Source organism: Trachurus trachurus (genome assembly GCF_905171665.1).
Source record: "Trachurus trachurus genome assembly, chromosome: 18".
Taxonomy (NCBI): domain Eukaryota; kingdom Metazoa; phylum Chordata; class Actinopteri; order Carangiformes; family Carangidae; genus Trachurus; species Trachurus trachurus.
In genome coordinates this window covers 24,193,907-24,211,602 of record NC_139909.1, presented here as the reverse complement: position 1 = coordinate 24,211,602, position 17,696 = coordinate 24,193,907, and the positions used below count along the sequence as shown (strand labels likewise).

The 17,696-nt window shown below is 41.4% G+C and overlaps 2 protein-coding genes across 2 annotated transcripts; one reads left to right on the top strand and one right to left on the bottom strand.

Moving 5' to 3' along the window:
* The first annotated feature begins 2,190 nt into the window (after positions 1–2,190).
* Positions 2,191–9,557, top strand: epoa (erythropoietin a). The gene is made up of 5 exons (XM_083992804.1): positions 2,191–2,514; positions 6,650–6,780; positions 6,887–6,973; positions 7,127–7,291; positions 8,123–9,557. The coding sequence occupies exons 1-5, from the start codon at positions 2,493–2,495 to the stop codon at positions 8,273–8,275; spliced, it is 558 nt and encodes a 185-aa protein (XP_083848930.1). The 5' UTR covers positions 2,191–2,492; the 3' UTR covers positions 8,276–9,557.
* Positions 9,558–10,380: 823 nt separating this feature from the next.
* Positions 10,381–12,201, bottom strand: pop7 (POP7 homolog, ribonuclease P/MRP subunit). The gene is made up of 2 exons (XM_083992794.1): positions 12,051–12,201; positions 10,381–11,301 (listed from the first exon to the last, which is right to left on the bottom strand). Exon 2 carries the CDS (start codon positions 11,236–11,238, stop codon positions 10,783–10,785), a length of 456 nt encoding a protein of 151 aa, XP_083848920.1. The 5' UTR covers positions 11,239–11,301; positions 12,051–12,201; the 3' UTR covers positions 10,381–10,782.
* Positions 12,202–17,696: the final 5,495 nt, after the last annotated feature.

Sequence of the window (17,696 nt, the reverse complement as noted above, 5' to 3'; positions counted from 1 at the left end):
CCAATCAACATTATCATAACATGATCAGAGCCGTTAGTGAGTATCTCAGTCACTTCATCACCACAGAAGCTTTTTTAGATTATCAGGCCAGCCATCCACTAGAGGTTGTCAGAGGCAATCTTACATTATCTGTAATTCATTTCCTCCCTAACACTGGCCACGGGGACACTTTAGCTCATCTGACCATTACACTGAATCAAGCCTGACTGATAATGATCAGGATGTGTCAGAAGAAAGGCTAATGTTCACAGTAGACAGGTGATTAGTCTTCATTATGACTCCAATGTGCAAAGATAAATTTTCACTTGAAAACTTTTAAAGATTTAAAAAGATTTGAAAACACAGTGTAATTACAGTAAATGATCTGTGATTTTATTCATATCACTCTATTGCATATTCAGCAGCCCATTAGTCTTTTCACGCCATATTTCTCTTGAGTTTCTGGAGCTTCTTCTGACTTGTCCTGATCAGAGAGGTAATGTCTTACTGTATGGAGAAGCATTATCATTACTACTGTCCTACTTTGTTTTCTGTTGTATCAGCATCAGTCTAACCAGTCTCACCCTGTCCCCTTACACTCCTGCTCTTCTACCCTCTTCCTTTCTGCCATGTAGCTCTGGTTAAGTCTTGAATGAATCAGTTATAATGGGCTCTTTCTTCAGCACTAACCACAGTACAGCTCTCAAAATCAGCTCCATTAGTCACACAACTTTTATGCTGCACTTTTGGTGTCTTTAATTTGTTTCACACAAAAAAAGTGTCCTTCTGCACTTATCCAGGTGTATCCCGGTGTCAAACAAGGCTCCATGTATTTAAACTGGTCTTTAAATTCTCTAAGTATCTGTAGTGGTTGGCTGACCTGGAGCAGTCAGATCAGTCACTGCTCTCCTTTGGCTGACTGTCTTGTTGCTCTCTCATCTAACATATAATCTTCTCTCATTTCAGCTACCTGTGTTTTATCTTTTAAAGCTGCACACTAATAGATGACTTGTTTTTCCACAGCTTAGCCTTTTTATGGTGAAACTGCTTGTTTGTTAAATTGGTATTAAAAAAAAATCATTTTAAATTTGAGTGACAATCTATGATTTTCCATTCCTTCATAATAATTGTATTAACATGATTTCACAACATATGATTCTAAACTTCTGCTGTATTAGAAACGGTCTTGTCCATAATAAATCATATTCCAACAACCGTGACACATGAGTGCCAGGGTGCAGACATTCAGGGATGACAACAAACCGTTAACATGAGAGGGTGTGTTTCACTGTGGGAATGGGGGGATGGGGTGGGGTGGTGTAAGGGAGAAGCAGGTATAACTCCACAGTTATACCTGGGCTCCATGTGCTGTGCTGTTCACTGACTCGACTTCACTGAGCAGATGACATCTCAGCAGCTCCAGTAACAGTAACACATTCTGATGGATCTGCACAGGTGCTGTAAATATAATCTCATTGTCATGTCTCACATAGTTTAAAAGTTCAATAATAAGGTCAGTTATTAATGTTTTTGTGTCAGAATTTAACCCCTGTGCTCACTGAATGAGCCCTGGCAGATGACACTGACTGCCTACATTTGAAAAAAACGTATATGTTGGACTAAATTGCTCATAATGATCAATATTTACACTATCAGTTTGAAGTGTGTTAAATATAGTGGGCCTATGCAAATGACCGTCTCCGAAAATCACCCAAACAATAGATGGGAAGTCTCCGCGCCACGTTTTTTCGAAACATTATTTACTTTTTAGGCCAAATGTTTTATAAACAGGGATTGGCTATTATTTGGATAACAATGAAAGAAAACAAAATTGCCTTAAGGGAGGAGGTAGTTTTGGATTGTCGTCATAGAGACAATGCTACTGTATTTTCAAAGTCATCAATAAAAAAATCAAACAGGATCAGTTTTTAGAAACACCTACCGGATAAGTGCAAGACATCCACAAAAGAGCTTCGTTTCCAATTAATGGGCAATAGACGGACCTATGGGCCAAACCGCGAGGACCCTGTGAAGGGCTATGCGGATACCGCTATGGAGTTTCCCAGTGAGTTATGGTCATGCCTTCATGATTTTTTTCTCTGTACACTGGCTTTAGTCGTTAGTCTATTTTCACGCTTTACGCAAAGGGCGACTTCATGCATGGGTCGATGTTTAATCGCTCAGTGTTGTGCGTAAAAGGCGCGTCCTCGTCCTTGGGGCGCCATCACGTTATCGCTATATCCTTAGGGGAGGTAAATAAAAGGTTTTGCCAAAGCAGTGCGGTGATGCAAAGCCTGGTAGGTGACCAGCTCTGCTCTCACCAGCAGCGCAGAGCCTTTTTTTGACACGGATCTACACGCTGGTCGGACCTGCGCTGAGTCCCCGCGCGCTTGTGCTGTATGTTGGACTGATTGGACGGATTTGACCGGTGTCTTTTAAATCTGAGCCGCGAAGCGTGCGTAAATCAGTCATTCTTTCACGATGTGTGTAAAAGATGCGGCACCTGTTTGCGAATGTTGCAGAAAACGGGTAGAGGTAAGAGCGCTTATGACTTAATCCAGTCTGCTGCTTTACTTTCTGTTACTATGTGCCGCATCAGTTTGTATGCGTGGTGCTTTAGAGCACGTGGATGGATGTGTGGGTATAGTTTGCAGCTATTCTCTATTCACATACACTTTGGACACATGTGAATACTCAGACTTGAGATTATTTTTGGACTCTGGAGGTCTGGGGGTTCTTTGATCACTCAGGTCCAAGCTGTGCTACACACCACATCCTACTTGTTCTAAGACCCATTTCTGCATGCAGTGGGATTATATTTATTTAACAGTTCATGGAAATAGATTACTGGAAGACTGCTATACATTAGGTTGTACTGTAAAACTATATTCTTCTCTTTAGCCACCAATAAATGAAGCAATTAAAATTTCTGGCTAAATGAAGACACTGAACAAACTTAATAACTGGGATAGGTTAGATATTATGACTATGACATTTCAGTCTAAGACAGATGATCTGCCTAAAGGTTTTGATGAAGTTGATGCAAGGCATCATGTTGGTTGTGAACCTTAGTGATGAGAGCAAGGCACTAAACCTGTCAGGATTGCCGGGTTTATTCCCACAGACTCTGCAGATGTATCATTTCCTGTTACTGTAAGCCACTGGAGATAAAACAGTCTCCTGAGGAATTTCTGATAATGATGACCAGTTTGTTTTTCTGTCAAGTTCATGGGATAGATACATGTCTGCAGTCACCCTTCTCCAGCATGACACAGCAGAGTGGAGGGGACCGAATGCAAAAGCTGAATGTGCAGTTTTTGGTACAGTCGTCACATACTTATGTCAACAGAAAAGGGCAAAGGGTTATTAAAGGCTGACTACTATGTGGAATTCCAGTGGAGCTGGACAGGAAATTATGTCACACCTGTGTCACCTGATAGCTACTTATTTACAACTCTGCACTTTGTCATGGGGAAGACCAGTTCAAAATAGAGAGGAGGTCGCAGAGCACTCACTTAGGTCTACTTAAAATAGGATCTCCTTATCAGCCCTCTGTGCCATTTAACCATCACTACCACACCAGGCAAATTGGTTTAAGCCTCAGCTCTGTCCGTGCACATGTCTGACATGAGTTGGTTAAAATAGCACATGTCAAAAGGCACCGTCTCACGTGAGCATCTGCTCACCTTTCCAAAGCATCTGTCACATACCTGGACTGAGGCTTGCCATTATCCAAATCACTGCCACTTGTGGACTACAGCCTCCAATTCAAAATAGCAACATGGTTTTGGCAGCGGACGTTAGCAGACAAAGCTGTTAACTTTTCGCTTGGCCACAGTCCTGGACTGCAAATTCCACCACCTTGGTGAGAATGTAGAGAGAAGAGGGTGAGTGTATGTGTGAGAAAGTCTGCGTGTGCACATACGCAGTTTAGATTGATGCATTCTCACGTAGGCAATGGCGGAGGTGAAAAGGTCACCGATAATCCTCAAGCTGAGTCACACACGCACTTATTGAACAAAGTGGCCGCATTTTGGAGAACGGATGGAAAAGAGGCCGTTACTCTGTGCAGACATCACTTTGCCTTTGAAACTGCTGCACACAGTGGTATATTTTAAGGATTATTTAAGCGTGCAGAGGCCATAAGTGAACATGGGAGCACAATGTTGATTTTTAGTTTAACTAAGGAATTATAATGTAGACCTCCACGGATTGTATAAGCTATAAAATATCATAAGAGGTCTAAAAAGGGCCATATGTCTAATGATTTAAAGTTTGGTAAACTTACTGGTTGACTTTTGGACATTTGTCCACTATAAGGTAAATTACAGCATCTGACTGAAGTGGAACGGCCACTTGGCCGCCAACAGGATGAAAACAAGCCCAGTGTAGTAGGATCCTGTGTGAAATGCTGTGTAATTAGCCCCATTCAGGATTCATTTCCTCTCTCGTGTCTTTTACTTATCATGAGTACACAACCATTATCAATGACGTTGTTTGAAAACGCACATTCCTTCTCATGTATGTGCACCTGATGACACAAGAATTTGTGTGCATGTTTTGTGGCACGCATGAGTTCATGTTAAGTGGACTTTAAATCTGCAGAGATTACAAATGCTTGTTCAGGGGAACGAGGAGGCTGCAGACAAATGGGCATGGAGCAATTAGCTTTGGAAGTTGTGTGCACACAGGATGTAAAGAACATTTTGTGAAGCATGGGAAAGGTATGAGTCAGATGTACAGTTTTATTGACACGGGCTTGCGTGTCACTGATAGTTCTGCAGAAAAAGGGGCACAGAGTTTAAGCTGATTATACTATTGACCTCTTGAGGGACCACTACTAATTCACTACTAGCAATGGTATTATAATTCTTGACGTTATTCCGTCTGATCCCTCCAAACCTGCAAGCTAAATGTAACCTTTTTTTTTGCAGGTCAGCTCAATTTGTGCTAGTTATCTAGGAGTCTGGGGGCTTAATCTAGCCTGTATCTGACCTGTCTGCCTGCGAAGACATTTGTATTTTCTATCATCCGTTTGCGTCACACATCACGGCCGCTGTGAAAGACTGCATTCAGCATGTGGCACAGGGGAACGAGGCTGGACGCCCACATGACCCACAGCAGCACAACATCTCTCATTGCCGAGTAGATCCTTAGAGTTCAGACTGTGCTCGAAAGTTAGAAGTTTCACTGAGAAAGGGTTAGAAGTTATGCGTAGATTTTCAAAATAAGGCAGACTAATGGTCCAATTATAGAGCTGTCCATTCATAAATAAGGGTTTAACACTGACAGACATTTCTGCATTGTCATGGTACTGCATTTGCAGGTTCCTGTTCAGCATCTGGGATAACCCATGGTTTCATGTGTAAGAATGAAACAAAATGAATAAGGCACTGCCGAATCATGCTGAATCATGCTACTGTGATGATTTTACAGGACGCAGCCTTAAAAGTCATCAGCTGGTTTATAGTAAATGTATTTATATTGACCAGTCTGTGTCAGCTTACCAAACTTTCTAATGTAAAGACCGCTGTTCTGCCCCTGAATGACATAATACCATAACACTGATTGATTAAAGCAAGGTGCAGGATCTGTGACTAGTCAAAGAGCGCTGGCGTAACCTCTGACCTAACCGTGGGATAGCTTTGTTAAGAAGATCAATGATTTCATTCATTCATTTACATTATGGCAAGACCATGTGCATAATGCCTTTAGGAGTCACCAGATGCGTTTTCACATATGCACCGAATGGCTTACGTCAGGACTTGAGGGTGGTTCGTGCAGGTCAGCTGCATTACAAAAGAAACTGTTGTTCCTAAGGTCTTGAGATTCTCACATTTTTGAAATGTGATAAAACAGAGCAAATAATAATTATTGCTTTGTATCTTCCCCCCCAAAACAGTCTTTATCACATGAAAATGAATATGAAATGTTTATTTTTGGTTGCTGGGTATTCTCTCTCTTTTCATTTAACTGTGCTGAAAGAGAGCCACAGTTTTCATTAAGTGGTGTCTTTCTAATGAATCACTTTATATAATGATATTACTGATTTATGAAAGTGATCAGCATTAGCGCTGCAAAAAACTATCTTTAAATCATGGCTATAACCTGTCTCTGAGGTAACTGGCTTTTAGAATACTATAGAAATAATTATTTTATAAACATTGTAATATCACATGGTGCAGATGACCTAATAGCTGGGACCTCTGTTCCATGTTGGTTCCAGTCCGATTTGACATATCCAAGAAGCAAGATGTGGAAAGTGTAATAAGTGTCTCTCTTCCTTTTATCAGACTGCCAGTCTGTTATCGCCTCCTAAGTGTGAGTACATACAGTGTTGCCCATAAAGTTGGATATATTTTTAACCTCTTTTCATGAAATGATTGTGACAATTTGATTTATTCTTGATAGATAAAGATAAATAGTGTATATCTTCTAAAAACTTTATTGATCAATCTCTTCCACACATATCACTGTGGAAATTAAACAGTTAACCTTTATAACAGGAATAAAAAGCATAACGTGTCTTAAAACAAAATTATTCCAACTTTATGGGCAACAGTGTATAAATACCTAGATGTCTTAGGGGCTTAAATGTTGTGTTACTGCTGCTTGTTTTCATTCATGGTCAACAGCCTTTGATTGACTGTGTCTGTGTCTGTGCCGGCAGGACTGCTTGCCTTGCTGTTGATAGTGTTGGAGTGGACCCGGCCAGGCCTGCCGACCCCACTGAGGCCGATCTGTGACCTGAGGGTCCTGGACCATTTCATTCAGGAGGCACGAGACGCAGAAGTCGCTATGGTGAGAGGAAAATGTATGCATGCACTGAGACGTACCAGCAGGTGAAGGCTGCGGGGGACCTACTGACCCACACTGACCGTTTATAAATGCTGTCCTGTTTTCTTAGAAGTCATGTAGAGACGGATGCAGCCTCTCAGACCCCGTCACTGTTCCCCAAACCAGAGTGGACTTCGATGTCTGGGAAAAGAAAAATGTAAGTAATCACTGCAAACAGCTGAGTTGGAACAGTTAGCAATGAATTGTTTTGTTAATTTGTAATAAGAGCTGGTCACCTGCTTCCTTTGTTTCTTATCACTTCCATTATAAGACTGATGGATGTCTTGCCCTCTCTTCCTTCTTTGGTCAGGCACTGGAGCAGGCCCAGGAGGTGCAGTCTGGCTTATGGCTTTTACAAGAGGCCCTCAGCTCGCTACGGTCCTCGGCCACCAACACAGCGCTGCACAGTCACATAGATAACTCCATTAGAAACCTGCACAGCATCAACGCTGTGCTGCGTAGTCTCAACATCCAGGTGAGTAACAGCAGGTTCAGAGGGAAAATTCAGTCTACTTGAAGCCTTTTGTCTCTTAAATAGTACAGGACACGATAGCATTGAATACATATTTAAATGAAATTGTATATAGCAAAAAAAAGTATATATAGACAGCTTCTTAGATACTCCTTTTAGTCAGGCAAGCCCACTTATCAAAGCCGTCACACTGGGAGAACACATGTCCACCTGCACTGCTTCCCCTTTTGCAGGTGTTGTCAGCCAACTCTCAAGTAGTTTATCTGCCTCAGCTTAAATTAGATGACATTTACCAACTTGTGGTGATAAAATAAGATAAGCTTTCTATTCAGGAAGTGCCACAGGGTTACATTTAAACACAGTGGATGCACCACAGTGTTTCCTGTAACGAAATAATGATGTTTTCTCTGCTAATAGAGAACTGAGGGGTGTCATGGGACATTCTCTAAGTGTAACCATAAGCCTTTCGTAACACGGCTGTGGGGTCTGAAGCTGCTGTACAAGCTACTTAGATTGCTGACGTGATGAAAACGCGAGCAGGGCCTTGTGAGCAGACACACTGAATATGAATGAATGGTCTGTGTCCAGGCTTAGGGTTCTTTGAAATAAACGCTTCATCACTTTTGCCAGGGTTCTTACACCCACGGAAACAATGACAGATTTTCAATAAAAAGACTAAGAGTGTTTTGAAGTTTCATAATGGTCTTATTAATACCAAGATGATCCATGGTAGAGCATTTTTAGTACTTGATTAGACAAGATTGCGACAGTGGAAATTTATGGATGCCTGAAGAATTGTAGTGGATCAACATGTTCCCTTGTGTTCTCTTCCAGGAATATACCCCACCTGCAAGTGCTGCTGAGCTTGAGGGAACATGGACGGTGTCTTCAGCAGCAGACTTGCTCCAAGTCTACGTCAATTTCTTGCGAGGGAAAGTGCGCCTCCTCCTTTCGGATGCACAGGCTTGTCAGCAAGACGTCAGCTGATCGGCTGATGTCTCCACTCCAGGCAAAGCTAATTTGTGTTTCCAAAGGCAAGAGGAGGGACTTGACACTGTTGACCTGCACCCCGGCTGGTGGAAGCGCTGTGGAAAGAAAGGTACAGCCATCCTCGCATACGTCGAGGGAACTGAAAGGAAAGGGCGGTCCCAGCGAGGCTGCGGATGGACAGGAGATGAATGCACCTTGGAGTGTAGATGTGACACTTGGGACACGGTGAAGCACACACTGACCAAAATGAGGCCCTTGGGAAGCACTGCTCCAATAGCTGTTCTACTGGCACTCTCTTGCACTTTGTGTGTGTGGATGTACTTTTATTTGTTTGTGTGTGACTGCAAGTTTAAATCTGCACGTTGTGTGCATGTGTTTGTTTCCTGTGAGTTTGACCCCTTTGCTCATCTCTCTTAGAGTGAAACACCCAGAAAATATTGATTTCACCTGGAAATTAGAGAGCGAGGTTGCAACAGGGTATTCATTTCAAATACCAAAAGTCAAAAATGAAAGAGGCCTCTGCCCACAAAGCCTTCAGTGTTTTTCAATGATGCCTCACAGAAACATTAGTCTCATTGGATTTTTTTTTTATTTTAATATATTTTTTAAAGTTGTGTAATTGCTATTTATACAGATTTTCTACTTTAAAGCTCAAGTCTTTGGGTTTTTTTGTGTCGGATCTTTGAGATTTTAGTTTGGCTTTTCTCGCCATGTTCTCACTGAAAACATTTGCAAAGGTGTTTGCTCACATCCTTTGCAATGGCACGCTGCTGTCTTCCTTTTTTTTTATAAAGATTGTACGTGACAAGCTGTTACAGTTTCACACTGCTCCATGTTCCCAAACAACTGGAAAGACTTAAAATTAAAGTTAAAGTTAAGACTCTGTTACAGCGAACGAGGGAGCGAGAGGTCAGCGAGGAGGGTTACATGAGAACTGTGAAGCTGTTTGTCATTTTCTGTGTTTTCGTTGCTGCCTAACCAACACTCAACCAGTCTCTACATACGGATAGACTGTCTGGAAAAAATGCTGTTTGTCTTTTACACTTAACATCCTGTGAGGCTTTAATTGCAGATAGTTTTCCAGAATCTGACGTTAACACTGTATCCTCCCACCCTCCGTTGTTCGTCATCAAATGGCAGACAGGCAATCAGTCAGTCCTGGGAACTTGAGGCCTTCTATTAAATGGAAGATCAACTATTTCAGATTAGTTGAACGGTCTTCCTTGTTTTTTTCCGTATTTTTATATCTTGTTGTGTAAGTGCAAGATGTTTTTAAGGATGTTTGTACATGTTTTCTTTCCTGTTATTTTGTGTTGTTTTGTCTCGTCACTGTTTAATTTGCTATTTAAATACAAAATATTATTCTTGGATAAAGAAAGGATAGATGGAAACACAACAAGGGGAAGTCCGTCCATCTCATTCATTACTTTTGGCTCCGTCAGAGTTAACGTTCAAGTGTCTACAATTTAAATGCAGAGTACAACTCATTTCACCGAATGTGGGATTGCACCGGGGTGTCCACTCCACGCCATCGTGAAATCAAAAATGACAGCAGCCTCATCACACCCTGATCACATTTCTCTGCCAATAATTCAGAGGTGATGATTAAATGAATATGCGATTTTCATATTTCATTTCAATTTTTTATTTTTGTCCACAAATTAAATACAATGTCTTCCACAAACTGTAAAATACATCCACTTTGACCAAAGTAAACAGCAGTAGTTCAATGATATGGCCCTCAGCTGAACCCATGCTGAACTAGTTTTTAGAATGGATTGTGACATGGTGCCACAGAGCCTAGTCTGGACAACATCCTGACCTATGTGTAGCTGTCTACTGACATCTAGTGGACATCTTCAGCAACAGCTACTAAAAAATAAATGCTGGATTTCTTTTTTCCCCCTCTCTCTCTCTCTTCTCTCTCTCTCTCTTCTCTCTCTCTCTCTCTCTCTCTCTCTCTCTCTCTCTCTCTCTCTCTCTCTCTCTCTCTCTCTCTCTCTCTCTCTCTCTCTCTCTCTCTCTCTCTCTCTCTCTCTCTCTCTCTCTCTCTCTCTCTCTCTCTCTCTCTCTCTCTCTCTCTCTCTCTCTCTCTCTCTCTCTCTCTCTCTCTTCTGTCCATTTGAAAACATGGACAATAAAGTAAACACTTGCTTGGTCCTTAACGTTAAAGACACTTTACAGATACATTTGGCACAGCCATGTCTTCAAATATTTAATAACATCAAGGTTTCACCAGGAAAACACCACTGTTACTTCAAGACATGCAAACTCAAAAGTCAGAGCACAACACATGACAAAAGTAACAGCACAATAAATCCAGTCAACTAAGGTTGTCAGTTATACATAGATCACCAATGCAGATAACACACTGCATATTTGTCTGCCATTCTGCAGTCCAGTAATGGGGTCTCCACAAAACAGTCCCAATAGAGAATGTTTTCTCATCTTCTGGTTTACGAGGACACAAAATGTCCAACACGCTGGTAACGCTTCTATTCAGGTCACTGAGGGTCAGGGTAGAAAACCTTAATATGAATGGCCGAGTTGTTCCGTGTGCGTGTCATGGGCTCCCCGGCCTCATCAGGATCTTCAGGCTCCAGGTCGTCCACCAGCTCCACTGTAGAGGTGTTGGCTGCCAGCTGCAGTGCCCCCTGACTGCTGGCCTGCAGCTGGAGAGCGATATTGATAGCCCTGTTGATGGCCAGGCCCAGGCCGTGGACACATATCTCCCTGTGACCCCCACCCTCCAGGAGCTTCTGACAACGCGCCAGCTGAGCCCGGAAGTCAGTCTTCATGTTGACATAGACGTCGTTCCGTCTCTTTGGGAGTTTCCGGGGGAGTCGCTTCCTGAGGGTATACTCCACCGGGTCCATCTCCACGGCCTGGGAGGTCGAGTCGCCGTGCACTGCGGCTGTCTGAGGAATTGAGGACATCCCGGGGTTGCGAAGCTCTGTCATGTTTAATGGAGTGTCAGTGGATGTTTAGGGAGCAGCTGGGGTCAAATGATCCAAGCTATGAACCTGTGCAAATAAAGTCAATAGAGACTGATGAAGGAAAAAGTCCATAACCTAAAAATGAACTAGTACAAATTCTAAATATTCATCAGCTGCTGTGGTGTGATGTCTTAGCCTATCTTACATTTCTGTTATGGCATAAAAAACAACCATCTTTGACTATTGGACAGTGATTGGACAAAACAAGACCGATGAAGTCATCGCCTTGGACTTAAGGAAATTACAATGGCTACTTTTACTTAACCCCCCCCCCTAGATCAACCAATTAACCAAGAAAACTACATACAATAATTAGAAATACTTTGCCATCCAACAAAGACGTAGGCTACTTCAGAAACGAAAATACACGTAGCCTAAACACACTACTACTATGCAGTAGAAAGATGACTAAAACTGTCAAGTAACGGGTTCAGAAACAGAATTTGTCACAGAGCTGCACACAACCTGGATAGAAACAGTCGCGTCACCTGCCCCGGTCCGGTGTGATGATGCTTTGCAGTTTGCAATTGGCGATCTCACAGATGTCTCTTCTGTTACACAAAAGACGAATTACATCCTTGGACAAAACTGTCGTTTCTGTCCACATAGATTTAGAGCCTACACACTTGCAGGCTGAGAATACCGAGGAGCGGGTGTAGCAACATCTGAGCTAACGCTACTGAGCCGAGGAGCAGTGGCTAAAAGCTAAGCTAGTTTACCATGGTGTTTTCACGGTGACACGCCAATGCCATGTAGGCTATAATGAGCTGACTTACCTGTGGAGGATGGACTCAAGAGTCAAAACTGCTTTATCTCATCATTGATATTTGGGGTGTAGGCTGTGCTTATATGTAACGACAACACACGCTGCGGTCAGAGAGGCTGTTTATTTCTGGCGTGCTCCGGAAAGAATATGGTACCGCCGCGTCTAGGCGCTGCGCCACTTCCGGAATAATAAAACCCGCCTTATCTTTGGTAGGATAGGACCATGCTGCGGACCTGCAGCCCCTGCCAGTGGCTCGAGGGCTGAACTGCATAGGACTAGAGCACTGGAAAACAGTCTAGGTAACGACACGCATTGGTTCAATGGAAGCGCCTCCTGATGGCGGAATATGGGTATTGCAAAATTACATCTGCATTGTTGGTGAATGAGCAAGTGGTATTTTCAATAATTTAAGGACATTTATAGATCACCCATGTTAATAGCAGCAGTGAGGACCCTTTACAGATAAATATGAACACATAGGCGAGTAAAAAAAAACAATTTTTTTTTGTAATAAACAAATTATAAGTATAATTTGATATGACCAAGACACCTAAAAACAAAAACACGGCCGTTTTAATCAATTTACAAGCAAGTGGGCAACACACATACATTGGAGTGAATGAGTTTTCTGGGCGCTTTTGCAATACCCATATCCTGCCACTCTCGGGGCGCAAAACCCTTAGGCCTACCACGGGAGTCAATGGTGGTGTCGTTACTCTCTTTTCCAGTGCTCTATTTAAGACTAGCCTACTAGATAGATAATGAATAACTGAACAAATGTGACGGCACCAATTTGCGACATAGTAGTTAGGCTATCTAGCTCTAAACAAGTTTTTGGTCAATTCCTTTGCAAACCAGTCCAAACTTTGTACACTAATGGAAAAATAAAATCCAGCAGTGACACCTCACCAAGGTTTCCTTTAGCTACATCCGGGAGTGCGGCAACCTCTGTCTTCACCATGCACAAATCACTATTCCCTCCAAAGCAGCCCATGCATTTTCTCAAACTGGAACCACAATTCTCCAGCCAGATGTGCAGGCCACCCACATTTTTGTACAAAGGTGTCTTTACCAGTTTACTCCATTAATACTTCATCAACCTTATAGATCACCTGACTATTGTAGCCACAACAAGGTCTTCAAATTGATTGCACTATATGGAACATGGTTTAAAGCAAATAGCCTACCATGTTATTTTTTAATTCAGCTTCCCCTCCTGTTTCCACTGATGCACTGGGTGGGGCTATACAAATATATTTGCAGGGTAACCTCTAATATTTTACCTCAAATCGTCAACTGTTCCAGCATCGTACTGGTGGCTTCAACGTACACCTGAATAAGCCTGGCTGTGACCCTCCAAACACTTCACATATATGCACTTTTGGTTTAAAAAAAAACACTGCTAGTGTAGCGTACTTCTATAAATTAATCAGTTATACCAATCCTAGATTTCTTCGTGACACTTGCCCAAACTCATTCAAAAGCAGCTGTTTGTCGGCTCCTGGCCTCCAGCCTGTGACTTTCTACAACGGTTCAGCAATAAAATGGTACAAAATCCATCTTCTACTGCAGGGTCAATAGAGCATTATGATGAATTTTGGGATTATGTCTCTTGAATCATTGTCTAAAATTGTGTTGGAACTCACCACCTGGCTCCTCAACCCACTGCTGGCTTAACTCTCCAAAGACCTTCAAAGGACCTGGAGTGTTGGACATAGTTAATTCATCACTGATTACTGGCAATGCCCCCACTAGTGCTGTGGATAAACCAATTCTCAAGAATGTGCTCTTGGATCACGGGGCTATAAATAATTACAGACAACTCTTGAACCTTTATAAACTGAAGTGTATATTTTACTACATCTGTCAATTTGTAGAGATTTGATATTCGATTAATTAGTCACAGTACAGTCAGGTACATGTGTTTTGGAAACTATGCCGAGTTGAGTTGCTGATATCAGGAAGTAAACTGCTGCTCCAATCCTCCAATCCACTGGATTTATGGAGCCTGGATTTGGTGTCCTTTGTGCAGTCAGTTTTAGTTTAAGTTTAGTGGTCCAGGTTTTTGTCTGTCAAAATAAGAACAACTGGTTTAAACGTTTGCACTGGCTCCAAAACAGCCTAATAACTGTCTTGGTAGTATAATTTGTGCATTAGGTCATCTTGTTTTTACTACAGACTGACCACAGTTTCCAGGTATGCTGAAATAAACTGACAGCTCCAACAGTCTGAGCCACAGACTATGACCACATATAGTGTAATGTTACTTTTCAGAAACAAAGTTAAGTTATTCATGTGATAAAAGCTGAAAATGGTTACCTATCTTTGATCATTCCCTGAGTAAATTAAAACAAGTCTATCTGTATCAGCCACCTGTAACACACTGAATAATAGACTGATACTTTCTTTAGCTTATTGTACAATATATTCACAGTCAGTTATAGTTACAAATTTCAGCTAATTTATTTTTTCCGTGTCTTTGGTTGCTAACTTTAAAGTGTAGTTCAACTTCAGTATTATTTAATATCAGTACTTTTAAGATATATTGCCTGCATACCTCTGTTTAACTCATGCAGCCCCCACCATACACAGGCACACACCATGGATGTATTATACAGTATTAACGGCACACACGCACTTGGGAGTTATTGGGTTGGTGTTATTGTGCAGAGCTCGGGGAAATGAAACTAACCTCAACTGTTTGTGTAGGGCAAGTTTGTCTGGTGAATAGTGCCAATTGTTACTGTCACTGTCACAAAGCAGTTATGTGACAATAAGATGATGAGAATGAGATGTCTGGATAACATTTAATGATTTCATAAGCACAAGATCATTTCATCAACTCACCATGTTGGACTTTAACAGACTGTTAAGTTTTGTTTTCCTTAAGTAGGCACGCCCTCTTTCAGGAAAATGAAACTAAAAGTGCCTCCACGCAGCAGGATAAAAGGAGAGGCCTGGAGTTTTGCATTGTCATTTGCAGGGTGTGGTAGGGCCTCTAGCCTACATAAAGTTCAGACCAAAGTCTTAACCTTACACCATGTTGTACAAACAGGTGATATAAAGTCCTGGATAAAAGGATGTTGTTGTTTTGGATTGGATCTGAATTACAAAAGGTAAGTAGCTGTTCCTTTGGATTTTTAAAGCTACAGTAGGCCTAGGCTATAATGCGTAACTTCTACGTGTATGTAAATATCCGTTTCATCCAAGCCACTACAAGAGGAGATGACACAATGCTGATTAAGCCGTTCGTAGTGCGTGAAAAATGTGTAAAGGGCCATTACAATGTAAAAATCAGGGTATTTCACCTGCCAGAAATTGATTCACACCTCTGGTACTGCACAGAGGTGAATATTTTTGCTCAAAATGACTTGGTATCACTCAGCAGAGTAACAAGATTTGACCTCGGCCGTATTGTTGTAATGACGCAGAAATCCTTAGGGGCTTTAAGTAAAACAGAATACAATAGTATATTTCCATTTTGCACCTAGATTTCAAAACATATGACTGTAATATAAATTACGCACTGTGCTTTCATCTGGTTTTGGATATGCTTTTTGCTGCATGATTTCCTATGGTTAAAGAATAAGCTTGTTTTTTTTAACTTGTAAGAAGCAGAGAGGATAATCTGGACCACGTGTGAGATGACTGAGAGTGCACCCACAATGGATAACTCACAGGAGGAGGTAAGGAAAACATTATGCTACAAATCATAAAATTACATGCAGTGGTCTAATCAGATATTTAATTGATTGTATTGATTTATTTTATTAAACATGCTTACTTTTCTCATTTATCATTATAAGGACTTTCATGATGAACCTGAGTCCCTTGAGCTTTATTGTGAGGAGGGAGAGTCTGCTGCAGCACCACTGTCTGACTGTACGTGAGACTGATCAAAGTACTGAAGTGCTGCCTGAAGTTGAGATGTTTAGTAGCAATAAATACCACAGTGTTTAAGAGTCAACAAACTACAACCATGTTGGAATGACACTGACATGTGTGTCTCTTCTCTACTACAGATGTTCCACCACCACCAGAAGTAACAGTTCTCTTTTCAGACACTGAGACTGTTTCTCTTGGCCTGACACCCAGTGATTCCTCTGATCAGTATAAACTTAAAATTGATTACTCCTGTAAGACACAAAGAGGCAGACTGATCAGGGAAGACTCCAGCACTGTAAAGTTTGGCGGACTGAATCCTGGGACTGAATATACTTTCTGCACCAGAAGGATATCAAAAAATGGAAATCAAAGTGAAGCAGTCTCTGTATCTGTCTTTACAGGTAAATATGGAATAATTTAATGCTGCTCGTATAAAAATTAAAACAAGTACTATTTCCACTGAGGGCTGCTTTCAAGTTGTTAGAAAGGCTTGTGCCAAGGCTTTTATATAGAGATGGCAAAATGTATGTATTTTGGTTATCTATAAAACGTCCTATCTTTGGCAGTTGTAACACCAACTTTACTTGTTGCCAAGTAAAGAGAGAAGTTGAATTGTCATTTTCAAATGAAACATTTTTTTTATTCTTACAGAGCCTGTCCCTCCTGGGAGAGTAACAGTCTCTGATGTCAGCAGTGAGTCACTGTCTCTGCAGTGGGACACTCCTGCTGGTGAAGTGCAGAGCTACGTTGTGACTTGTTGCACTGATGAAGAAACTGTGCAGGAGTTGACAACAGACACAAATACTGTTACCTTCAACAGCCTGAAGCCAGGAGTGTGTTACTCCCTCCATGTTTCTACACAACTGAAGAATGAGAGAATAAGTGGGCCAACTAGAACAACTGCCCACACAAGTAAGTACAAGAAAAACATTATTGTGAACAAATATGATGCAAAAATTAAATCATATTACAGGAATCACAGAGGAAATAACCTACACCAACTGATAAGATTCTGTAGTTAGTAGTATAAAAGAGAAATAAAAGCAAACTTTAACCTCAGCTTTTTATTTCCTGGTGCCTCCTGACATCCCAGCAACCACTCACAAAGTGCACAGCTCCCCCCTCTGTGCAAAAAAGGCACAAACAGCAGGAACAACAACTACACAATATTTCAATTTGTCACAACTACTAAAACATGTGTATAAAAACCTATGTTTTTCTCAAAACACAAATAGGAAAACTCAACATTTTGATTTAAATTTGTTTTCCGTTCAGCCAATCAATACGAGGAAATCCTAATTGTTCTGTAGGCTTTGCCCATAGAAACTCATGTAGTGGTATTACCAAAAATTAAACAGCCAAACAGTAAAGACGAAATTTTCTGTTGTCTATGACAACATTACAGATGGGTTTGTAGGTTTACAGCCTACAAGCTTTCCTGTCCTGAACTTCAAAATTGACACATATGAATGGAAACGTTTGGCTTCTTTAGACAAAATTGATATGCAAAGACAATATTTTCTGTCATGTGAAAACATGCAAATTTGAAAACTTAACACGGACGTTAAAATACACATTTTGGACCAATTTGTGTTCCATAAGTCACAGTGGCCACAAAATAAGAGGCACAATATGTTAGCTAACAAAAACCCATCCAGTGACAATTTTTATAAGCTATATGTAGCAGTGACCGGCTATGCTTCACAGGGATACTAGCAGTGAGCCAGCGAGCGGTGGCGACATTTGACTTCAGCTAGTCAGGAAAATGTCC

Excerpts from the sequence above, each read along its gene's own strand:
- pop7 (XM_083992794.1), bottom strand. The coding sequence starts at position 11,238 with ATGACAGAGCTTCGCAACCCCGGGATGTCCTCAATTCCTCAGACAGCC.
- epoa (XM_083992804.1), top strand. The coding sequence starts at position 2,493 with ATGTTGCAGAAAACGGGTAGAG. Across the intron at positions 2,515-6,649 it reads GTTGCAGAAAACGGGTAGAG|GACTGCTTGCCTTGCTGTTG; the intron begins GTAAGAGCGCTT and ends CTGTGCCGGCAG. Across the intron at positions 7,292-8,122 it reads TGCGTAGTCTCAACATCCAG|GAATATACCCCACCTGCAAG; the intron begins GTGAGTAACAGC and ends GTTCTCTTCCAG.